This window comes from Centroberyx affinis, unplaced genomic scaffold, assembly GCF_046629955.1.
Source record: "Centroberyx affinis isolate AG114_WGS23_722 - 3 ecotype Tasmania unplaced genomic scaffold, CSIRO-AGI_Caff_v1 ptg001012l_1, whole genome shotgun sequence".
Taxonomy (NCBI): domain Eukaryota; kingdom Metazoa; phylum Chordata; class Actinopteri; order Beryciformes; family Berycidae; genus Centroberyx; species Centroberyx affinis.
The window spans coordinates 432,357-458,456 of record NW_027279574.1 but is presented as its reverse complement, the minus strand read 5'-3'; the positions used below and the strand labels follow the sequence as shown (position 1 = coordinate 458,456).

The 26,100-nt window shown below is 42.0% G+C and overlaps 1 protein-coding gene across 4 annotated transcripts in view; it reads right to left on the bottom strand.

Annotated features, from left to right (window-relative positions):
* LOC139646876 (CAP-Gly domain-containing linker protein 4) overlaps positions 1-26,100 on the bottom strand; it is a 31,878-nt gene that overhangs the window by 4,740 nt on the left and 1,038 nt on the right. Inside the window, exons 1-12 of one of the 4 annotated variants that reach the window (XM_071522651.1) lie at positions 22,822-22,980; positions 21,959-22,098; positions 21,283-21,376; positions 20,880-21,041; positions 19,937-20,055; positions 14,283-14,531; positions 11,172-11,307; positions 10,565-10,696; positions 6,744-6,839; positions 5,153-5,347; positions 4,864-4,998; positions 182-305 (exon numbers count right to left, since the gene is read on the bottom strand). In XM_071522651.1, coding sequence (XP_071378752.1) covers positions 182-305; positions 4,864-4,998; positions 5,153-5,347; positions 6,744-6,839; positions 10,565-10,696; positions 11,172-11,307; positions 14,283-14,531; positions 19,937-20,055; positions 20,880-21,041; positions 21,283-21,376; positions 21,959-22,098; positions 22,822-22,966 — 1,727 coding nt within the window. In that variant the 5' untranslated portion in view covers positions 22,967-22,980. Of the gene's footprint in view, positions 1-181; positions 306-4,863; positions 4,999-5,152; positions 5,348-6,743; positions 6,840-10,358; positions 10,697-11,171; positions 11,308-14,282; positions 14,532-19,936; positions 20,056-20,879; positions 21,042-21,282; positions 21,377-21,958; positions 22,099-22,821; positions 22,981-26,100 lie in introns of those variants that run through there. The other 3 variants (XM_071522652.1, XM_071522653.1, XM_071522654.1) reach the window with 3 other exon arrangements.

Sequence of the window (26,100 nt, the reverse complement as noted above, 5' to 3'; positions counted from 1 at the left end):
GTGGTGCAGGTTTCCCGAGCACATTGAATTTTTCAAAAAATCTGCTTTGAACCTGGAAGAATTCATTAAGGACACTTGTTTGACAAATCTGTTTTTGTTTATTTGGGTGACCATTGGCAAAAACAAGAAAAAAGACCATAATCATGTGATGAATACGCTACCTTAAAGGGCCTGCACTCACCTCTGAACACGTGACGGAGGGGCAAAGACGCCGTGTTTAGGTGGGCAGCTGAAGTACCTCACCCCTCCCACCGATCCGTCATTCTTACCGCTGGGCTTGTCCAGCTCGATGCCCAACCAGAGACCTGGACAGACAGACAGACCTGAAGTCAAACAGACTGCCAAAAAGACACCGTTGACAGACCACTGCTTGCAGCTAGTGGGACCCACTGGTTTTAATATGGCATGTTACCAATGCTAAGAAGGCATTTTAGTTCAATCAGGGAGACTCAGGGAACCAAAATGAGTGAACATGAGATGAATGAGACTTGGCGGGAGCACCGCGGCTGGACCGGGAATTGACTTCTTGGGACACTGGCAGTAGTCGGGAGGTGGCGAGACTGAACAGCAAGAGGCATGCTTTTAAGATGTGGACTAATTAGCCACAGCTGGTTAGTGATTGCGAGCTGGTGTGGGAGTGCAAGGCTGCAGTCGAATAGTCTTTTTGCTTAGGAAGGTTCCTAACTGAGTGAAATGACCCGGAAGTACCTAAGTGATAAAATACCTACCATGATAAAAGCTGATAAAAGCTGTTCGAATTCTCTAAATGCTAAGGAAAGGTGCTTCAATGCTTCCTTACTTAGCTCCTTTAGCATAGGATACACTGGACCATCTTTTACGAAAGGAAAGGAGATAATGCCGTCCCACAATTCCTTGCGGCAGCAAGCGACGCACCATTTGGCCGTTCACAAAAACAAACGATCATAACCGAGGGACGCAGACCATCATGCAAGTTACCGTTGCTTATTAAGCATTTTCCAGCTTATGCCGCAACTTGCGAATATGCTTATATGTTTTAAACAATATGTTAGGTGAACTATGAACGTTACGCTGCCGTTGTAAAATGGTCAAAGTGAAGTTAACGTTGTAGAGTAACCTATGCTCAGTTTGCATTAGTTATTTCTTCATTCTGAGCGTTGTTGTATTGCAGCCTTTAGGAATATCATTCATTAATTTTACTTCAGTCACAGATGTTGAAACCCTTGCCTTACTGTAATAATGGCCTGTATCAGCCATAACAACTTCAAAGCACAATCAAGTCAACATTTCAAGGTGTTTACTGAGTTGTGTGGTGGTTCTTAAGATATTATATGCATAGGCTTATAATCAGATCATAATCAGCATATTAACCATAACACAGAAGTCTGTCTTTCAAGAAAAAGGGATATGAGACGTTTTTAGCAAGATGATGTTTTCAATTCAACATGTTTAAAACTTAAGAATGATGATATGTGCAGTAGTAGATTTGTAGGCCTAACATGTTATGCCTATCTTGCATGAATTTAACAATTATTTTCATACAATCAAGCTAATTGGGATTCATGTCGATAAATATGAGTGGACAGGAGGGTGAGTGTGAGCAACCATTCTCAATGTGACAACCATTTCGTTTCACTTTTGTGACTGGTAGCCTATATTCCTTTTTTTATTTCAATTCCAACCTTTTCACCGGGTTGTTCACGTTTATATAGCCTGCATGAAACATCACGGTAAGAACGCACAGGGCGAAGTATCTAAGATGCGCTTTTAGTAGTCCATCTTCAGAACACTGTAGTTTCACCACAGCAGACCCACGTCATTAACAGCCGCCATCGCATAATTATGTAGCCTAGTGTAAGTGCAGTCGGATTCTCTTAGCACCGCGGTTGTCTTTTCCTAAGTCCTTACGAATTCTCCTTCACATCTTTTCTTGACCTCATGACGTTTTCCAACGAGGTCAAGGAAAAGTGGTTAGGAATAGGAGTTAGGACGTATTTTTTTGACTATTCGACTGCAGCCCAAGTCTCCCTGCTAGAACTTGTGTTACTACTCCCATTATGACTAAATTACTGATAGAGGCTTTGCAATTGTGTCAGAAATCTCCTAGCTCCCACGGCAGGCACCATCTCATGTCCATTGGAGAACTGGCCGTGTATTAATGTAGCAGATAAATACATAACAACTGACCTAGGTAAAGGAATACACCTAAAAAATACATACAAGTCATGGGTGTGGATCCATACAGTAATACTACAGGTAAAAGTAGTTTGGTTCCAAATTTAGTTTACTGTGATATTATAAACTGTCTTGTATTAAGCTGCAGCTTCTATTCCACTCTGAGTTGTAGTTTGAGAAGAGTCAGCTCAGTTAACCTAAACAAACAGATGGTTTTTGACTTTATTAGCTAGCAAACTAGTCAGCAAGCTAACTTTACAAAGCAACTAATGTTAATGTTAATATGCAACTGGTAGCCACTACAAAGCACTAGCCATGCAATGTTGGCTACTGTGGAAATCAGATGTGTTAACAAGACAATGATAGTCAGCTGACTACATGCTACCGGTATCTAGCTAACTAACAAGCTGATATTATCTAAACACAAAATTGGTCAGATGTATCTGTGAAATCAATCTTCAGTTCAGAAACTAACCATGTCTATTTAATACTGTTGAGACAGCCACGCCAAAAGTTTAGAAATGCAATCAGCTGTTCATTGGATGAAGCGTTGTAACTAAGAGCTATAGACTTCCAACATTGCTGCCAGAGGGCACCTTACATCACCTGAAGGCTCTCTATATAGAACATTTTCTGCCTTGTGAAGAAATAGATTGGTAGTAATACACTAAAATTGAGGTTTTGTGGAAATGGTTCATTGAAGTAGTGTGTTCATGTTAACAGTAATAAAATACTAAAGACTGAAATGTTTCAGCAGAGCTTTTGGTCTTTCCCTGCGGCATTTGGTCTTTAGCCTGCAAAGAAATATCTCTCAGTGTAGCACTCACTCTTATGTAGTCCTTAAATATATAACATTGTTTAGCACTTTCAGATATATATTGCCCTTTAAAATGACATGATATTCTACTGTTAAGAATGGAAATTGAGTCTTTCTCCTCAATAGTCATTTGAAGATACCTTACATTTACCACACGAGGATACAGACACAATTTGTACAGGAAAGAATTGGTCAGAACTACAGACTAAATTCATGAACACTGAGCTGCTTTCGGTTTGGCTTTCAATGGCTTTTGCTAATAATTGGTGACCTTGAGTATGTGATGTACCCCATGCAAGTCCAAATGGAAGAGCTTCATGAAACCTATAATTTTCTCCACGTGTGATTTGTTTTACAGTGACGATATTGCACAGATGTTTAACACAATTATGCAAGCAATATTGCCATTTCTCCATGTAGAAAGAACAGAGAGTGAGTTGGGGAGTTTTCTTTTTGGGCAGAGCTGTAGCAACCAGGGACAGCCACAAGGTTTTCAACATTCAGATGTTGCTTGCCTATCATTGACCCCTTGATCATTCATCCATGCATGCCACTCCTATTATCTTAGACAGAACTCACTCAGCATTTGGGAAAATTAAAATCTCTCCCAGTGCTAAAAAAAAAAACAGAATAAAGGCTCTCGGATGCATGATGTCATCAAGACATAACCTGAACCAAAAGTACGCCCACATGCCTGTAAAATAAGGACACAAAGTCCACAAAGTCAGTCTTCTATTCACTGTTAAAGAAACGGCTCCAAAATTGCTGCTCATCAAGAGTCTTGACTTTCTGGTTTCACGCTTTTGGAGAGACTTGTTCATATTCACAATTCATGACTGAATTGTCTAAGACCAAAGGAATAATGAAGATGTGAAATCTCTTGTAGATTAGACTTTCCATTTAATAGTACTAAAAAAATAAATCGGAAATTTACCTTCAAGTCTGTTCTAATAACAAGGTTAACTAAGCTGGGCTCTCATCATAATTGACTTTCTAATGGATAGCGACCTAATGTTCAACAGTTTGCCGATGATTGTGCCCTTTCAAAATACCAGGATATATTTAGGAAGCAATTAAACACTAATTATCATTCATTATTTCTGAACTGAAAATAGCGAAGCAAGGACGGAGTTATAATTTATTAAGGAGGATACTGAACATTTAAAATAGCCTCTAAAGTCTTTTTGGGCTTTATCCTAAACTCAAGGTACCATATGCTGAACCTTGATATGGATGAGCCTTATCCAAGAACACGTTTGATCCTCTTGGAGCCCCAAAGTGTTTTGTATTTAATCCTAGCAGCCTAGCATCAAACATATTTTACCTTAGTGTGCTAGTAAACCACACACTCCCTGCGTACAGTGCTGCACACTCTACCAGTGAGTCAAGTTTACAACTATTCAGTGGGTGGTAATGAATTGTTATTAGTGTTATTCCTTACCTACAAGATAAATATTATTTAATATGTTTGACTGCGGGGGATTTACAGTTGTTAATCTAAACTTCATACTTCTGAACAACTCAGTTGGTCGAAAATGCAGAATGAGCAAAATATGCAATAACTTGAAATCAATTTATTGTGCCTAGTAGGTGGAATTTCCTTGCAAGTTGATTTTACCCATATGACATCTGTTCCTGACGTTTTTATAGAAATTACGTTCTATCATGTGCTTGAATAACATCTTGGTCCTATTGACTCAAGCATGTGATGGAAGTGCCATCCACAATACAGAAGAAATGCAATCTTGCAAAGCATCTATCAAATAGAAAGTGAATAAATGCTGAACAGCTCATATGTTGGAGATGTCATAGTGTCATAATAGTAATTTTTTGTGCAACTGCCGCTCCATTATCAGATCTTCACGGGGACGATGTCAATGTTAACATCTAACCTGGAGCAAAGCTGGTCTTGCCGTAGAATTGGACCACACCGGTTCTCTGGCCCACCACCAGCACCCTCTCCCCCAGGCGCACCTCGGGGCCCTCACACACAGAGCTACCAGCTGAAGGGGTTCGGCTCCGGGGACCTGGGAGAGAGATAACAAATGAGTATGTTTCAAATGTATTCTGCCGCGATAATAACTGCCCTCAATTTGATTAGAGTGTATGTATATAATCATGGGGAAAAAATCCTGAAATGATGATGAGCTTCATTCAGTCTGTGGTGAGATAAATACAGACCTGCACTGGTAAGCAGGGAGGTGCCAGGAGACGAGCGGAGGGCTGGTGAAGGTGTGGTTCTGGGACTCGGGGAAACACGTTCCCGTCGTTGCCGAGCGGAAGGACGTTGCCTTGGCAATGGACGGGGTCGAGCTGCCGGCCCATGCCGAGAGTCCAGTGAAGAAGACGAAGAGGAGAGGGAGCGAGAAAGAGCACCTGTGGTGAAGAAGAGCGAGAGGAGGGAGTGAGCTCAGAGGTAGACAGCAGAAAACTTTATGGAAGGTCTCTACAAAACTAAAGAAAAAACACAACAAGCCTACAGCCAAAGGGTTAGATGAATTAAACCCAGTTATGAGAAGACATCTGCCAGCTATACACCAGACATCAATAAAAAGGTGCATTAACAGGTGCAACTAGGCTGTGCTGAGAGCCTTGATGTGCACTTATCCAACCTGCTGCCTAAAATCACACCGCACAAACTATGTGCCTCCCTTCTTAATACCGAACCCGCCATCCTTCCATTCAGGCCTAAATCAGAAACTCATGCCATTGCCTGGAAATGATGAATCTCAGCCCCTTATTCATTTTTCCATTTCTTCAGAAAGTAAAATAACCTACAGCGCCCTTTTTTGCATACTTGCCACTGTACTTTTTCAGACCACTATCCATGGATCCGTGTCACATCAATCTAAGTGACAAGCAAGTGAGTAGCCTCTCTTAGCTTGTGTTATTACCGAGGTTCAGCAAGGGGCCGACATTCTAATTTCTCCCAACTTCAGGGAATGAGATGAAGGAGGGGGCTGCCCAATTTCACTCTTAAGAAGCCATTTGGAGGCAGGACCTCATTAAGCTTTTAACTTTAGCAGACCTTCACAGGCCATAAGTTCATTAAGTGCCCAACTCTCAGAGGCTAATTGATTAAAACCATGCCAAAGTGCTTTAAGACAGAGGGAAGATTCAGCTACAAACAAACTGGAACCCGGACAATGAGGGGGAAAAAACAAAAGATCTCAACCTATGCAAAAAGCTGTTCTCAACAGTAGACATTTACTAATGGGCCCCTAAGAGTGTACAGAAATGCAAGGAAACAACAGTTGAAGCTGCTGATTAGGTCAATTCTATTTGATCTAATCAATCCCTCATTACATTAATTGAACACTGCATCGGTGTGGTTTTGGTTTCATGCAACTTTTTACTGCGAGCACACTGTGCTTGCTGTACTGTAACTTTCTTGTTGAAAAAATATTTGGAATTGGCATTTTTTAATTAATTTTTCGAATAATTAAGAGATACATGTTGTGTTTCCATATGCCCAATTAGATCTACTTCATTGCTATCTTTAAAGTAGGCTACAGTGGTAAATGCAGTTTTTTTGTTTGGCATTGCTGTTCCTGCTGATCTGCCCATCAATGGATATCGATGTTGGGTTCAAGTATTAAGGTGCACCAATTATCAGAGACAGGACGTGCTGTGGAGCGTGTGGAACCAAGATGACAGAGATCAATTTCAACAGATTCACCAAAGAGAGATTATGCTAAATACTGCTGACTCCCACTTTACCCCTTCTCTGATATCCAGTGCATCAAAGCCCATTCAGCTGTAACTGTAGTACCTGTTTTTGTCCCTGAGGCGTCTCCTTCTGTGCCCTGATCGGAACCAGGTGGGCTTTTTTGTTTATCAGGTGTTTTTTTGAGAGATGGAGACAAACCTTTCCACCCACACACACAGAAAAAAGAGACACATTGACTACTTTTTATGCACAGATCAATACTCATCTTAATACTCATCTTAATCAGATAACTTACGAATTCTGATTAGGAGATGGTATAAACTAAATGCAATATTACGGTGCAGTGACCTTACAATTAGAAAGTCACACTGATGTATTTTAACAACTGAAAATGACTTGTGTGAAATAGGCCAGTTAATCTACTTGTGAATATATTATTTATAGTTGATATGTTGCATGTGCTGATGGCCATTAGTTACTTGAGCATTCTGGTTATCAAAAAAAGCACATACACAGTATAACCCAAGTAAAAATCTCACTTAAATACCACCAAAATAGGAGCAGTGTCTGCGTGTAAAAGTAGCCATCCAAAACAAGAAAACAAATTCACAAAAAAGGACACATTATTTGTAAAAACAATATGTGGGAATATATAGTTTTATAAAGTTTAAAGAAATCAACAGGATTACAGGAGAAAAGGAAACTGATGAAAGAAGGCACACAGTGAGGCAATGCAAGAGATTGAATAAAAGGGATAGTAAAGTTAAGTGAAAAGATAAAATGCAAGAGACAGTGAAGAAATGCAAGGGAAGGACAGCATGACATTGCAGGGTAGCAATGAAACAAGTGTTACTGAAAGGCAATTTTTCTTGATTGAGCTGAGACTGTCTATTCTACTCCAACACAGAATAAAACCACTCAAATGTGCTGAGACAAGCGGTTGCTCCCACACAAGAGCCCCAATGACAGTGGAAAAAAAACTTCAAAGGCATCTGTTGCAATTGAATCACATTTCTTAGAGAAGTAAACAAATAGTTAGATTCCTTAACTAGCTACACAGCACCAAGGCTTCACCACTACTTTAGATTAGGCAAGTTTATCAAATTATTTGGTGACTTGTATCATAAATCTACTGTATAACTGACAAAGGAGGTTTTTAGTCTGATCTTTAACAGAAAATATAATCAATCTTCATGTAACCAAACAGATTTAAGGACAAGTCAAATTCATATAGCAAGGAGGATCCTCATAGGAGGATCTAATACATCTGTCAGATGCTTGTAATCCAACACTAAAATGTCTAATCACCTCTAATGGAGATTAAATGTATACACAATAAATCTGCCAGATAAACTGCTTCGAATTACTCTCATCTCATTAATATGCCACTTAAGTCTATGCTTTACATTGTGCACGCAAAAAGAGCTGACGGATTTACCAAAAAAAAAAAAAAAATCTCAAATCAGTCTGGTGGTTATTGATTGCCATTTCAGTTCACATTTAGAAACCTTCTCCTCAGAGGAAGAGTTGTCTCTTGCCTTTGAACTCCAAAAAGGAGACTACATTCAAACTCAGAATACCCAACATTTCTTGTCGCTTGACCTTTAGCTTGCAGGGACCTCCTGGCTCTATCTATCCCTTCCACACACTGACGTTCACTTGAAGTGACGGACTGCAGTAAAGACTGAGGCTTTACGGATCAAGCAGTGGTGCTTTATGAGCGCTGTCTATGTTCTCACCACCCTTTGAGGCCCGAGCTCCAGTTGACACACTCTAATAGGGGCCAGCCTGGCGCTCTGCTGTGTCTGTCTCTCCTGGTTAGCAAGATGAAACAGTTCCACAATGACCCATCCGATCCAAATATGCACACGAGTGAGCCGTCTGCAATGCCGATCCGATGGGACGCCAGAACATAGGTGGCCCGGAGAGTTTGGGCTGTAAATGCCTGACAAAGGCCCTGAAAAGTGCTCGGTCATAAATTAGCTTCCTGGGTTGTATGGAGGTGCTGACACACACGCCCTCACATGCATTGCACGCCACACATACACACTCACACACACCTTGTGATGAATGGCTGCTTGGCTGTTCAGCCTGTCTATGTCCTAGTTATTAAACCCTGCTTAATTGGACTATCAATCACAGAATTCCATAAGCCACTCAGGTCCGCCATTCCAGTCACGTCCAGATCAATTGGCCTTCAAAAGCACTGAATATTACACCACCATAATAAAGCTGTAAACCCTAGGGGGCGCAACAACCACAAAAATCTACCAAGACACGGCCCCTAAAATGTATTGAGGTGAATGGAGCCTATTATGAGTCAACATCAGTGAGGAGCTGGGGATCTGGGCATCCAAGGACTGTAAAAGCAAGGCCTTGTCAGTGGTAAAATGTATGCATTGTCCTTTGGCACTGATTCAGAATCCACTTTTCAAAGCATTCTAAAAAGATTAATATTAGAGACCAGATGCAATAAATCCTGCCATGCAGTGACATGACTCACACAGGTTATGAAACTTGAGAAAGCCTCTTTTTGGCACAAATGAGGCCATCAGCTGAAGTCGTGACTCAGGGCTTCATACTGGGCTTTTATAAGAGCTGTCAGAATGGGAATCCATTTTAGTGTAAATAGAATGACTGTGTCCCCACCACAACAACTATGAAAACAGCAAGACAGAAAGCTGTAACAATTTTCAGATAACTAGACCAATTTTTACCCCAACAAAGGTTTATAATAAATCCAAACTACATTCTGTTGATATGTCAATGCACACTAGCCTTGTGGAGCCAGCCGGACTCACGCACAATTATATTGTGCAAGAGATCCGTCTGGCCCAGAGCCACTGGATTGGTTTCAGTGCCGCTCAGAATATGAGCGGCCAATCAGCACTACAGAGCAGCGCTGCTGAATTTCGAAAACAACAAAGGCGGCACTCGAGGATAGTTTAATCGTTGCAGCTTTGGAAAATTTTCCCGGTCAAGAAACCTATTTTCATTGTTGTTTCCCTATTGCTTGCTCTCATGGAGGACCAGTGAAGCTACAAAACTGGGGATCACCCAGCTATGCAGACAATTCAGACATCTTTCATGGACATTGCCAACTTGTATTTGGATAGCCCAGAGGCTTGGTTGCTGAATAAAAAATGGCGGAATATGCTGGCAAGTTTATCGCGAAAACCTCAAGCATACATAGTTAGTTGTCATGTGCATGTCAAACGTGTAGATGCAGCACCCACTGATTGCATCACATAGTTCGTTAACCTGATTGGGTGAAGTTTCTTTAGCTCAACACAAGACTGCGCTCTAGTGGAAATTGTTTATATTTGTGTGATTATATATTATATGTGAATATATTTGTGTTTGTGCGAGTACAAGTGAGGGTGCTGTTCTTTTGATTTTCCCTCTGATGTGTGGTCTCTAATAACGCATTAATGTGCAGTGGTCTCCTCGAGGGGATTGTATAATGAGATAAACTGTGACACGAGGAAAATGGCTTCCCATGGTGACATCTTTTTTCCGCCTACGCTCACCAAGTTCACTCACTTCCTCGCCCTCAGGGCCCTACGGGCTATTACGTTTCTCTGTCTTTTAAGGTTTTTATCATGACTGGATCCTTAAAAGGCAATATGTTTGATTTATTTTGTGCTACAGCTCTTCAGGTATACCCATCTTCCCAAAAACTCTAGGAACCAACCCTCACCCAGCTGTGACCTGTGAACTTTTTTTGGACCTGGTAGGACCTGAGCACAGTTTTGATCACAAAAATAGAACTGAACCGAGCAGTGTTCAGCCAGCCGTAGTTCCCTCAGCAAACAGGTCTGTTTTACTTCTGAAATAGACTTATCTTTTTTTACATCCATTTTTCAGATCAGGTAGAAATGTTTAGAACTGTGATGACGTACTGTACGCCTCTTGTTCTTTACCTGTGTTAATCTTGGAGGTGATGCGGGACAGGTCGATGCGACGAGGAGGACGTGTAGGTGCAGAGGTCTTTACGGCATTGGTTTTGCGTCTTTCCAAGGGTTTGCTTATCTTAGAGAGGGGAGCAAAGATGCCTGCGGGAGAGAACACATGAGAAAAAGATTTGAGACAATAAGAGAGTGAAAAGATAATGGGTGACTCAAGGAGTACAGGGAAAGAATTAGACGGAGAAAAGTAAAATTACAGCAAAAGGGAAAACACCGGACTAAGTAGTAATTTAAAAATGTCAAATTCACTCACAATTGACAAAGGGGAAATTAACCTTGCAGGGGTTAAGTAAGATACCACTGAAAACCTGATTTGTCCAATAAAGTCCTATAAAGTCAGTAATGGTGGAACAAATAAACTGAGCATGTGTGTGGTTCAGAGTGTCTGAACTGCTAAGTATTTCTGGGTTGTGGCGTGACCATGATTTTTGCCTGATGAAGGTCTCAGTACTGAAACGTTGGATATTTTCTAATAAATGTTTTAATTGCAAGTAACTAACCCTAACCCTAACCCTAGACAGTGTGTGGGAATCTCTTCTTATGTCCTTGTGGCATGACCTACCATGTTTGAGCCGACAATTGAAATACTGAACCCCTGCTACTGAACCATCGTTCTTCCCTTCCGGTTGGTCCAGCTCCACCCCGGCCCAGAGGCCTCCAGAGAACTCGGTGCTGCCGCAGAATCGCAGGGTGCCTACCTAGGTACACACAAACATGCACCGCACAAAGTCAAAACTAGGATAATAGCCAAGGTTAAAGACTTAATAGTGTTCTCAAACTGCAGTGCGAAACAAATCAGCACAAAATCAGGGGATGCAGTGAATGGACTGGCCAACACATTGTGCAGTTTGCATGGCCATAATGCATTTTCAATATGCGCCTTTGTTTATCTCCTTATGCCGATGTCCTCAGGAAAATAGTGCAAAGTCATTACATCTTCATTCAAAATGCTGTGCATTATGGCAAGGGCAGCCCCTCTATCAGAAACTCAACTACGTTTTGATGCGTCTATATTTATAAAAGCAGCAGAACAGAGAAATAATTAAAAGGAAAATAGAGATCAAAGCGTGAGACTGCGCCAGAGAGCACAGGGGAGATAATAGGGTTTTGATTAGCCAATCTGTAGAACTCGACGCTCTGCGATTTCGCACCCAGTGTGGCACGAGAATTCATTAATGGCTCATTCTTTCAGAGGCAATGTCCAACTGGGCCAGAGTGAGTGAGTATTTTGTTGTGTGTCTACGTGTCTCTGACTGCGTCTACGTGTGCGTGTGTGCGCAGCGGGGCTGTCAGTAAAGACACATTGCAGACAGCATGTAATGAATGTCACTATGCCTGCCTTTTCCTTTAATGTGGTGTTATCTCCATCTGTAAGAAAAAAATACAGTTAAAACGTTTTGTTTCAGTGCAATTTAAAAATAAAAATGCGGCAAAGCTCCGAGGTGGCATTTCTAAAAGACGGAAAGTAGACAAAGTGGACCCAGAGAATTCTTATTTCTTCACCGAAACAAATGGGAAACCAGTGTGCCTGATATGTTCACAACCCATGCTGGTGCACCAAGGAATATAATATTCAATTCCACTATCAGACATGACAAAAAATATGACAACTTACAAGGACAACTGCGAACAGAGAAGACAAATGATTGTTGGCAGGGTTGAGGAAACATCAGTCTGTGTTTACTCGTAGTCGCAAGATAAGCGATGCAGCTGTGAAAGCTAGCTACATAATAGCATCGGCATCAAAGGCATACTTTGAAGGGGAATTTGTTAAGATTTGCATCCAGAAGGCAGCAGAGCTTGTACGGCCTGAAAAGTGACTTTTGCAAACATTAATCTGACGAGAAATTTAGTTGCAGAGAGGATTGCGGATCTTGCTGGAGACTGGGACCGTCAATTTAAGGACAAAGTGTGGGAATTTGTAGCTTTTTCAGTTGCAGTTGCTCAACTGGCCATATTTATTTATGGTTTTAATGTGACTTTGACTGGCACGAGGAGGTTGCAGAGTTGGTGCCGATCATATTTTGAACTGCCTTGTTGGAGCATTGGACAGATGCAGGGTAGACTAGGCCTGAGCTGTCAGGTAGATGAATGGTGGAGCACCAACAATAATTGGAAAAACGTCTGGTGTTATGGCAAAATTCAAGGATAAAGATCTGGCAGAAAGCGCAGGAAAAGACTTTAAATTAAATTAAATAAAAAAATAGTTTTAATTGGATTTTGCACAAGGATCATGGCCATGTCATGAATGTGGTTATCAACACTGTGAATTTTATTTGAGCCAAAGGGATGAATCACCACCAATCTGAAAGCCTGCTTCATGACAAAAACATTATCCATGGCCTACGCTGCCACATTGAAGGTAGGCGGTTAAGTCTCATAGCTGGACAAAAATTGAGAAATTTACAATTTTGCACTCACTACTCATAGTCAAAGCTTCTGATGCCTGTGGCCCTCGAACAAGAGATGACTGACTTGCAGTGTGATTCAGAGTTGAAGCTTCTGTGGGTCTGGACATATTTTATCAGCATCTCTTACTTAGGTGCCACAGATTGACAGTCCTAGCCACCAAAATATTGTGCATTTTTGGAACTACTTATATTTGTGAGCATGTTTTCTCTGTAATGAACATTAACAACACAAAACTGCGCTCCAGGCTCATGCACAAACACTTCAATGACAATCAAAATGTCAACTGCTCAACAACTGGCACCGAATATTGATGCATAAAAGCCAAGAGGTGCCAGGTTTCAGGAACAGCAAGTTCAGTTTTGAGTATGAAGGAGTATTTTAAGTTTTTACCTCGCATCATGAAACAAAAAATAACTCACAATCCTAGGGGTGCACAGATCGATCAGCCAATGAAAGCACCAATCGATCGGTCAATGAAAGCACTGATCAATCAGCCAACGAAAGCACCGATCGTTCAGCCAACGAAATCACTGATCAATCGCCCAACGAAAGCAAAACAAATTCAGGAAAGCGGTCAAACATCTGCTGTAAAAAGTATGAGCCAATTTGTGATACTCAGCAGAACATTAGTAGTGTAGGATTGTCGTCCATCTGGCTTTGACAGTTCAGTTCTGACATTGTGTTTTGAATTTCACAGCCTACGATCATAGATTACAACCACTTTAATCTATTGGACAGAAGGTAGAGCCTGTGCTGCTGCAATGAAAAACATTTCATGCGCTACCAGTGGCAATAGGTGAGTAAGCACCTCAGTCATCAAGCACACACTAACATGTAATTACTATGTTTGGATAAAATCTATATAAAATGTATTTATGTGCATTCCTACACAATAGAGGTGAATTGCACATTGTCACTGTCAGTAGACTGCAACAACTGCGGTTGTAGACTTTGCCACTGTGATTATTTGCTTGATGTAGAATAGGCCTACCTGAAAATGCAACCTATTTTCTGTAGAGGAGAGGAGAGGTGTACATACCCAACACCAGAATTTAATTTGGGCGAATCTACAGGGTCTAAATTAGGGGGAATGGGAAGCTCTTCTCTACTGCAGCCCCACTTTGTGATTTAGGCTGCTAAGACAGGTGTATTTTTAAAATGGAAATCTTGCCTAGTGCAGCTTTACACAAAATAGAAATGCTACAAATGAAGGATTAATGAAGATGCTATTAATCCCCCTTGCTCTTTATGGTGGACTCACCTTCTGGCCAGCAATCACCACGCGGTCACCCAGTCGGATTCCCATAGTGGCGAGCTGTGTCCGGGCCTTATCTGAGAGAGCAGGGGGGGAGTGAGCTGACAGGGTGAGGGGCAGGGGGGAGCTGGGCCTGGGCAGAGCCTCTCTCAGGAGAGTCCGGAGCTCTTTGGCCACGGCGGCTGCGTCTGCCATCTCCAAGGGCATGTCAAGGGGGTCAGGCACTACGTCTGCTGGGCACTGCCTTTTTTCATTCTGTAGGGAGAGACAGGGAAAAAGCACAGAGGAGCAAAGCTAAATTGATGAGGAAAGAGTAAATTTGGTTTTCAATATAATGTCACTGTCAAATAAAATGCAATATAAAATATCAATACTGATAAATATCAAATCATGTATCAAGCAAGATGATGGAATGCTAGGACATCAAAATAAAAAATTTGAGTTTTGTTGCTTTAACAAAAAAGTTCAGTGCTATCATTTGTGAAACAAGATTGCAGGGCTTAACAGAATTTTTAATCTCATCTCTACTATCAGAACAAAACCCCCATCGGTGTATTTCAGAGCAGCTGATCAGTAGGCGCACAACATGGGAGTTTAGTCAAGTGGCTCAAAGAAACTACTGTCAGTGAGAGTTGAGACAGAGTCAGCGAGCCGAAGTGTCAGGGGAGGCAGGAGGCAGGAGGAGATGGCTGCGGAGGCGTGACAGACGAAGGGAGCTCATTCGGCACTGCGCTGGAGTAATTGGGGCACACTCATGCTCACCAACCCCTCCAGCAGAAATACGAGTGGTTCTTTATGAAACATCAAAATGAGCTTGCCTTCCATTGCCAAGGCCTGTCTTTCACATGTTGTAACACTAAGCTAATCCACAAACTACTTGTAATTTGCCGACTGACTTGAATGGATGCATTTGTATTGGTGTGCATTTCTGCCTTTGTGTGTAATCTTGTGATACAATATTTGACGTGACTGGAAAAGGTTCAAATTCAATGTTAATTTCCTGTATGGTAAAAGCCCCATAACCATTTCTTGATGACTCAAGCTTGTCAGTGCATTCCATTGTTGACAGTTAGCATTAGTTAATGTAATGGTAATTCATGCTACATTGCAAGAACCTTCTCAAGTGACCAAACCATTTAACCATTTAACAACTGTGGGAGGAATGTGTGGGAGGTTAGGACACATTTCCATTGCCTCTAGCTCTTCATCACGACATAACTCATTTACAGGAAACTTTGACACCTTGCAGCATGGAAATTGTGCAATTTTCCTTTTTCTTCTAATATTCAACTAGAAACCTAGTCACCCCTCTGCTTTTACTTCAGATAGGTGTTAAAGGACATTCAGCAGACCAGTAATCACTTTTAGACACTTCAAACGTGTTTCATTTAAGTGCTGTGAGGGAGCACAATGACACCAATTTTTACAGTGCGAGCCAATAAAAAACCGTCAGACACTCCAGCCAAAGAAATGTTTGTGCCAACTCCATCACAGCTATACATTTTGTGTCTGTAACAGAAGTAACAACCCAAACAACTGACAGTGTTACTGCAAGACGTGAATTAGAGATATGAGGCTTTGACACCATTGTTCATAGCTTTAATAACTGGATAGCCCTGTGTCAACTGATGTGCTATCAAACATGAAAGTGGATCATCCAAGTAAACAATCCACTGGAGCAGGCTTCTACTAATGGCAAATATGGTGAGTTGTCAAAGCTATTAAGCCAGTAAGTTTTGTGGTTCAGATTTAGTTGAAAGGAGTCAGGTAAAAGCACTGAATTGTCTTCTCAGAAAGGAGGCATTCGTTCAAATAGCCAATTTCCATCATTATACAACTTTAATGCACTATTTGAGTTGCGAAGGAATGTATGGTTGCCTGTCTTCATCTAGCCTTTCTAGCGCTGGATCTAGGCCTAGTTGTATAGAAACTCTGCAGGGACTGGGAAGACCATTATTAAATTAAACCACTTTCAAGTGTGACCTTTACTCAAAAGGCAAAGAGAGATTTCAAACTGAAGTTCTTGGCTGCGGTAGCTAGCTTTAAACTCTTCTGCCAACTTCCAGCATTTTTCAAATGCAAGTGACACAATATTGTAGGCAGAGCATTCAAGTACATTACAAATCAGTGCATATGCTTGTAGTGACAAAACGTAAGAAAAAATCCAAGCTGAGAAAAAGCATTGCCATGCATTCCAATCTGTCATGACACAAGTGGACAAACACCGACCCAAGAAAGCTTCCAAATGATGGATTGGCAAGGCCCAACCTGATAACAAGAAGTGCTGACCAAGGTTGATGTCAATGCTGGATGCCCTTTGATAACACTATTACCACTCAACACCCTGCACTGTACTTTTTCGCTAAAGCACTTTGTCTACAGAGCTGCAGAAACACTGTGGATTTACATGCTCCAACATGATATGTCTAACCTAAAAATGACTGTGCCTTTCTGTAACTGTGTTTTTTGTGAATTTTGCGCAGTGTTGCTCTCTTGAGCAATATCATCGATGTATAATTTAATACAAACTTGCAGTCAACCATATGAGTGGTCTGTGCACCGTCTATATTACAATATGTTTCTTTGGGTGATAGTGAACACAGAAGACCCCTCATAAATCATGAACAGGATTATGACAAGAATAATAAGGGGTCAAAATGGTAAATTTAACTCACAACCCCATATACAGCAACCTGTCAAGTTGACTGAACAGTCATGACTCTGTGAGCCAGCAAAACCTACTTGCTTATTTCTGACTGGCTGACTCATGGTTGGTGCCAATACAGATTTGATGAGGGGGAGCAAATATTCTCAGATGATCGCTGACAGAGCGATAACAAAACTGCTAGAAACAGGTCGCCTATATCTCCAGGGCTGATGGTAGCAGCCAAGAGTCGATAAACCTCAAAAGACAAAGTAGACAGAAAATAATCTCTCCTCAACAGTGATTTAGTGTTTGTTCGGTAAGATGACGAACAAATATCATTTTTTCAGACCAATAAATCTCTAAATAAAGGGTTAAGAAGATGGTGATTCATGTTCACATCTACGAATGCTGACATGTTCTTGGAGCTTTGCATTCTTGCACACACCAATGCATTGAGAGCATTAAAACGTAGGGCAAGCACTCCCTCTGCACTCATCTTTGAGCTGGGGAATGATCAGATTATGGTGCATAGTGCTTTGGCGACCTCCAGTGGGGAAATTGGTGCATGCAGAGAACAGGCAGCTTTTCTGTTAACAAATTGCTTTAATGCAGGCAACCCTTTTATTCAGAGCAAATAAAAAAAATGGCACATATCATGAGCCCATATCACCTCAAAGACATGCAACTTCTTTGTGTAGATAAAATGTATCATCAGAACAAAAACAACAGCCTATCTGACAAACTATATTGTCACCAATGCTGCACGTCTTGACAGCATATTATCACCTACTGGGATTCTGCTGTATATCCTTCAATTCAAGGTATACGTCAATCTTGAATTAGGGCAGTCCAACAAACCTCTCCACCAAGGCTTCAGATGACTGCAACTGAGAGGCACAAAGGCCGACTGTGAGTGAACACTCAGAAATGTCCAAGTGGTAGGGCTATTCAAGGCATGTCTGGGGAATTTGTATTCCAAACAAACGCCATTTTATTGTGTTATCTGCCAACAGAGTCGGAAAACGCCAAATTGGGAAATGTGATGCGCAAACAGAAAAAAAAACATACTGAATATCTGAAATGGCATAAAAGCGAGACCTGAGAGTGTAACTGGAAGATTGCAATCCTTTGTATTTTTTTAACTGAGCGTGTGGGCTACTTCTGCAAAGGTCTCAGTCAAATCGATGTAATTTCATCTCATGCCCATTTAATTTGTAATGCAGTAAATAAATGAGCCAAGATTACATTACACAGGAAAGGCTTTGTAAATTTAATAGTGGGAAAGATGTGGGAGTGAAATTGCCAATTTTAGTGGAGTATAGTAGACTGAATGACTGATTGGAGAGGTGGAGAGGTTTGCGGGCCAATACAGACAAGGGAATTTGCTTGTTATTTTTATTGGGGGTTTTTTGGGGGGTTTTTTGGGGGGGGCAAGCAGTTATCTGCATCTGCACTGAATAAATGGCAATGACATTCTCATGCAAGTAGCCCCCACATTGCCAGTGCCTGGCACTTAAGAATTTCCTCAATAAATCTGACTGAGTGATTGAGTAATACATGAGGTTATGAGAGTTGTTGACAATTTAAGGCTGTATGTATGCACAGAGGACCATTTCCATGCTAGAAATTGTTTTTTCTGCATCGTGAAACCAGAGAGCCAGTGACTTACTGTCTCCATCTCTCCTACAGCACTTTCCATGCCAAAGCAGCTATGGCAGGAGTTGTTGCTACGGCACTATGGCTTTAAAGGAGTAAATAATATCAACAATTAAAATTCAAACTTAGTGACATAACTCAGATTGTTAATGACCTCTGGGTGTTGCATTTCCTCTCCCTGATGCTCCATGGGGATGGAAAATGACTTAAGAAGATAAATTAGCACAGTTAATTTAGAAAGAAAATGCCCAAGGGGGGAACGGTTGACTGAGGGAGGTCTACAAAATACTGCACTAGGCTGGTGTAGGCATGTGTGATAGCATCATGTCTGTCGGCTCAATGAAGTCTTTGTGTCACGCTAGTTGCACTGTTGCAGTTGTACGGTAAGGGCCTTGGGGTGGAAAACTAGATAACTGTACGCAAATGTGTGTGTGTGCACCATAGATGTGTTTTGAAACTGATGTTTAAATCCTAAATATTTTGAAATGGTTGAGTGAAATGAAGAGGATGACTATTTTTGACTGCACTTTTGTAGAGCAACTATTGAACAGAGGAAATATGTGAAATGGTTATAGATCCCATGAAACGGCAATCACAGCTCAGTTCATGACATGTGCCTCTGACAAAGAGGAGACAAAGAGGGAATTTTAGTTGAGTTGAAGAGTGGGAGTGTGCATTGCAGTAGTGACAATGCTGCTCAAATGCTCAGTGGATGAAACTATCTGAGGAAGTTACAGTGCGTGTGTTTATGTCTGCATGCTTTGACCTTGCAGAGTCTGTCATGTTGCACAAACTCACCACTTCATTACATTACTCACACAATTTAATCTGTTCCTGCTGTTTCTTTAGCCCGGCCCATTTTCTATATCTATAGCATAACCCCTGTACCATAGAAGCAACTACCATCATAAAAATGGCTGGTCCATCAAGTTCTTTTGTCCTCCCGGCTTACGGTTATAATTATGTCTGGTGTAATGGTTGTCCACAAGTCCAGAGGGAGTGCAAAAACTGTGGAGGCGTCATGGACCTGAACTGTGGATATTAATTCATTCTACGTTGCCTGAAGTAGAGGCTCGACTGGCAATTTGTAATACACGCCTTGGACTTGCTGACTGACTGACTTGACAAATAAAATCCAGTAGAATATAAACCTGCGAGTAAGTCAGAGCATGGAATGAAATTTAATATTGTTTTTGTGCAGTTTTACGACTGACTTTACTTCACTTTGTCAAGCCTGGAGCTGGCTGGGATGACAGTCAAACAGCTAGTGCATCTGCCTGTGTGTGTGTGTGTGTGTGTGTGTGTGTGTGTGTGTGTGTGTGTGTGTGTGTGTGTGTGTGTGAAAAATGTAACATACTCTAAAAGCAGGGTTGGCTCCCAGCTCCAGGAGACATTTGGCAGCTGATGTGCACAGGTTGGACGCGGCAATGTGCAGGGCCGTGCCAAAGTCAAAGTCACTGCAGGTGGCATCTACCTCTGAAAAAGGCCAAGGAAGAGAGATGGGTGTCATACACTGTTGACGGATTAAATAAAAACTTGCACAGCCTCCCAACTCTAAACTCTTTACTTTCAAATGTGCACTAGAATATTGGAATATCAGCAATATTGAATAATTTCATCTCACTAAGAAAACCCATTGTAGCTGAAAAAGGCAAGATACTGATATAAGATGCAAAAAATACAGTAAAATAACCTTGTTTCTCAAATCGTTAAGGTGAATAATCATGATTAATAACTGTGATCACAATATCTACAAAAATAATTGGGATTATCATATTTGTGACATCGGCAGCCCTAACTGCAGTACACCTGACTTCGGTCTTATGGTAAGAACAAGTCACTCAAACCCTCTAGGAATCCTGATAATTCACAGGACACCATGCATGATGGCAAAGATGAAAATAATTTGTCACTTCACAAAATGTCCTCATTCTTGAGCCCTTTCTACCCACTAATGCCAGCTGACCATTCATCTTAACTACACCCTCAAGTCTCCTCCAACTAATTTACAATGTCCCACATAGCCTCCTACAACTTCTCTTCATCCTTCACTTATCTCAAGCAGATGTGCCCAAAAGAAATGCAATCAATCTGCAGTTTGAACTCCTGCTGCCACTGTCCGTGTCAATGCAAACTGCAACAACATTGGCTGTATATGTTCCGCACAGGAAAAAATAAGTACTGGGGGCTTAATCTTCACTGCAGTTGGTTTTTAAAATAGAAATGTTTGCCCCGTGGTGGCTATCCGGGGTTACTTTCCCCTCTCCCTCGCTCTCCTCTGGCCTCAGCTCTGCCCTCACCTCCAGGCTGGGAGGCCTGCAACACCACCCTGATAAGCTGGGGTACGTCGAAGTAGGCGGCGTAGTGCAGGGCCCTCATGTTGGTCCAGCGTGAGCGCAGGTTGGGTTCAGCGCCCAGGGCGAGGAGTTGGCGGGCGAAGCTGGCTGCCGTCTCTGCATCGCCTGAGAGACGGGGTAGGGGGGTTGAACACACGTGGAGAGTGTCAGTTCTGGAGGTCGTGGTGGAGGAATAGTGGTGATGAACAACAGTGCTCACCGACTCACACAGGAATACTTGTTCAGTGGACAGAGTAGTAAGATAAATTAATTTGCAGCGAGATATGGTTGATGTGTGTACACTTTTACAATCCTGCTGAGTGTAATTATTATCCTTATTGTAATAATTATCCTTGTCAATACTAACCGATGCCTGGGGCCCCGGCCTTGCAGCAGTAGTGCAGGAGGCTCATATCTGTCAGGCCGTCTCGATCATTCACACCGCAGCCCCTTTTCAGGATCTGTGCAATGACAAGATATGCAATGTGCAGCAAAAGACCAGCGCTGTCACTGTGCAGCAATATTACATAATAGGCTATAAAGTGAAACTCGGGGGCACTGATCTGATGAATGACAGGCAAGCTGGGCCTATCATAACTCTACTCAACTTAAGGTTTAGACAAGGATTGTCGTACAAACTGACAGAGAAACGGGGCATTTATTTCTCAAGGGTAGCACTTATTAAGTGAGAGTGTGAGGGAAATAATCGTCTGCTTTTACCCTTGAGACAAGTGCTTCACTGCACAATTTACTGCAATGCAGCTACTTTGTATAACTGGGGGTGGAGGGTGGGGGGGCCTCCAGACACAACCAAAAACCAGGCCTTTTTTTTTGTAAAGGTAGGTATTCTGTGGGGGCGGCTCCGTTAGTATTTTTCAGTTGTCACAAATGATGAAATATTATTTCTGTAATATTTTTCCATTTAATTTGGAACAAGTCAATGAGTCATCAAACGAGTACAAACAAAGAACATTCTGCCTCAACAATAAGGCCACTTAAACTATCAGACTACAAGGAGTGCAGAATAAGCTGGATGGTGTTACCTCGTTGCCGATGAGGTCAATGTTCTTCTGGACCTGGGGCACCCACTGCCTCAGGACGGCGAATAGCTCCGGTACGGTGGTACTGGGATCCAGAAGAACCTCCCTGCACTGGGGCTCACTGGGATCAAAGAAGGAGAACTCTGGTGGTGGAGGGAGGGACAACAACACAAATGTATGTTGACTATAATGGAATTCAGTCTGGTTAGTAGTACCAGGAATCTAAAGCCTTGCGCACTTTTTTTCCACCTGTATGTGCATGTGAAGACAGCATGTGTGAAACTCTGCAGCACAGACATACATTAACGTTCTGCAACAGACTGCTCAATCGATTCATTCAAATTACCTATCTTGGGTAATCTCCTTACTGTGCTTGCGGTGTACAGCAGCGAATGAAATCAGATGTGACAATGGACGGCATGCCGTGAACCAAATAAAGCATTCGAAAACCCGACTGAGGCTGAAAACAAATGGGCTCTGCCTCTCACAGTGAATCCCAATGCTTGCAATTCAACCAACCTCAAACTTTGTGCATTTCCTTTACTGACTTATGTATTTTAAGAGTCCATTGTACATCAGCACTCCTTCCCCAACTGCTTGTGGCAACTGTGGGCACACACCACCACCACCAAATGTATTTCCCGTACAAAGGAAGAGCACCTTCAGCTGGGGACACAGTCACTAAGTCTATGATGTCCAATCTTTTCACAGCCTGTTCAGTTGTGTAGTGACTCCCCAGCTTTAAATGTTAACGAGCCTGACATGTCATACATCTCCTCGTTAGCATACTGTGTGTGTGTGTGTGTGTGTGTGTGTGTGTGTGTGTGTGTGTGTGTGTGTGTGTGTGTGTGTGTGTGTATCCTCACCACAGTCACTGGGCATGGGTGCTGAAGCCACCTGGTGGATGACGGGCCGCTCCAGGCCATGGCTGTGTTGGTGGTTAGAGAGCCTACTGTGGCAGCTGAGGACAGCGTCCCCCTCAACAGGCTCTGAAACATCCTCCTTAGTCATCTCCCCCTCAGGGCCTGAGGCAGGAACAGTATTAGAAGTCCTATTCTGAGAGCAAAAGTAGGTCTAATCTTGACAAAGCAGTAAGAGTGCCACTGTTTTATGACGAGACGTAACCTAATTTATAGCTTTCAGGTAATCTGGTACTGCCCCGACAAAGTGGTGAGTAGGGTTGCAAAATTCCGGGAATTTTCAAAGTTGGAAACTTTCCATGGGAATTAACGGGAATTTATGGGAATTAACGGGAATTTATGGGAATAAACGGGAATAAACCAGGAATTTACTAAATTGAAGGTATGCTCTTAATAGGGAACTTAAATATAGTTGGGGAAAATATATTTTAGCATAATCCTGACTAAAACAACCAGATATCATGCAAGTACAGTTGAATATCTATGCTATTCCTCAATCACATGCACACATAGCACACTGCTTACTGCAGGGCTGTTGAGACCACGCCCCCTACATGCACTGTGCATTCCTGTGCATTTTTGTTAATTTTTGAATGGGTTGGGTCGGGGGGATGAGTAATATTTAACTCAACATTCATGTTTTTGTTCTTCAATGAAAGAATTGATTGTTCAATAAAATATTTAACGCTTGATAAAGTTCTACTTACAAAAATAAATCTGTTTTAATTGTATTATTTTGGATGGATGTCTGCTTATAACAAAACAAATATTTATGCTTGGATATGATACCTTTCCATTAAATTACCCTCAATTCCCAGTTAATTCCCATAAATTCCCATTAATTCCCATTAATTCCCATAAATTCCCATAATTCCCATGGAAAGTTTCCAATTTGGAATATTTCCAAAATTCCCCAGCTTAACTTCCCATGGAAATTTATCGGAAACTTTCCGGAAATTTACCGGAAATTTTCCACCCCTTTGCAACCCTAGTGGTGAGCTCAGGTACTCTTCTACAGTGGGCCTATGTCACTGAACACAGTCATATCTGATTAAAATTCACAGCAGCGCAAGGGTAGGCAAAAATATCAGTGAAATATCACAATACCTGTCCACTCAATATTGTATCAGTACCCATTACTGCGATATTCATATTCACATTTCAAGGCTTTCAATGAAAGACCTTTTAAAAAGTTTCTCAGTCAAATGATGTTCAGAGTGGAAAAATGTTCTAGGTAGAAGGTTAGTAGCCTAATTGACTCGTGGCTTTTTCCTCGTAAGTACACATTGATTTTGACATTTTATTGATTAAGTGATATTATTTCAGCTTTTTACTGCAATCAAATTAAAGAGAAATGGATCCTGCAATATATCACGGCATCAAATTGCAGTACTTTAAGTGTCACAGGACATTAAGAAGTGCAATATTATCATATTATGGCATGTTGCGATAATACTGTATTGTGAGCTCTCTGGCAATTCCCACCACAACAGCAGAGTGGGGTACACGTTGAGGTATAATGTGTGGCCACCATGTACAGCATGGTAGACACGTGGCTGGTACCATGAGAGGTGCCAGGGCATGATCCATGCTGTTGTAAATGTGCAGGGAAAAGCTGTGAGCATTTTAAATAGCTACAACTGTAGCCCTATCACTTAGCATGCCCATGCACCTTTTTGGTTACAAGAGGGGATTTTCACAAATAGTTAAGAAAGAGACACACCCAAGTTTTCAAAGCAAGCAGAGGACAATTGCCTTTGAGATATAGGCCAACGCATGAAAGACTGAGGAAATCAAAATTGGAGTCAGGAAATTTCAACGGTCATAAAAATAGAGCTTTGTGTAAGGGCATTAGCTTTCCGAAAGAAGACATTAGGCCACTGTGGTGAAGCATGTGCTAGACTACTAGACTACTCATCAAACAGTGATCTTGCACCAGGAAAAGAAAGAGACAGAGAGACAGGGAAAGAGGCAAAGAAAAAGAAAGAGGTTGAACTAGAAGCAAACACACAGGCCTAAGCCTGCAAAGTCAACACCGAGCCTAAAAGCTGCCCGTCTAACCAACACTCACTGTCATCTTCTCCTTTATCCTCTTCCCTGTTGATCTCCATGAGAGCCTCCCAGTCCAGCTAAGCTAAAATCAATCACAGGAGACACAAACTGGGTCCAACGGAGCGTCTGACCAGGCAACGTCCCAAAATAACTGCCAAGCGCAGAGGCTGGCCCTCCTCAATCTCCAATAACACACCCCCTCTCCTCTCTGATTATGCCCTGTTGATCTCTTGGCTCCCAGGTTCAGTGGCTATTTACAGCCTGCAAACTCTCAAGGCATGGTATTCTCACTTCTCTGACTCTGCCGGCTGGAATGTCACTCTCACTTTCCAGGCGTGTGCACTCTTGACCCCCACACTGCCACCTCATCTGGCTAGTCAACCATAATAAGACTCACAATGCGGAGAATGTGGCTGTAGGGTGACAGTGCAAACAAACATTGCGTAAAAGGGGCAGCGGGGTGGTGTTGTGATTAGGAAGACTGTCCTTCAAGCGGAAGGCCTGGGTTCAGCCCCTTGCCAAAGCAAGCATCCGCCCTGCTTTAGTTGTCCTAGAACAAGACACTGAATCCCTACCAGTTCCAGGGCTGCTGTTCTGTAGCTGAGCCTGACCTGTGACCTCCATGTGGAGGGGGCCAAGAGAAAAGACAAATTTCTCCTTTGGGGGTCAACAGAGTATCACAAAAAGAACACGCCAGTATAATGGGGTTTCAGTAAGGCAAAGACCAATCATGACCTCTCTACATGTGTCTGACTACTTGTATGTTAGTGTGCTTGAAGCTCTGTTCCCCCTGCTGAGAGGGATGAGATGGGAAACAACTTGGTTCACAGGCCTCTCTGAGATAACTGACCAGCTTTCCAAGGATTAGGACTTTGCAGTGTGACTTGGGACAATGGCCTAGTTTCTCAATAAGCCCCTCCTCGTTTGTGTGACCCATGATGTCATCCCGCACCCATTCACCCATCCTCACAACTAATGAAGACACAATATAATCATGTGTCATATTTTCATGTGGAAACAACACATTTTTGAAAGTCTCATAGTGGCGTCATTACTTTTCCAGGAAAGCTGACTATCTGTTTTGTCTGCATCTCATGTGAATCTACAGTATGAAGTAAAATGTGGAACACAACATCATTACAACAACACTGTTCATATGATTTTGACAGTGCC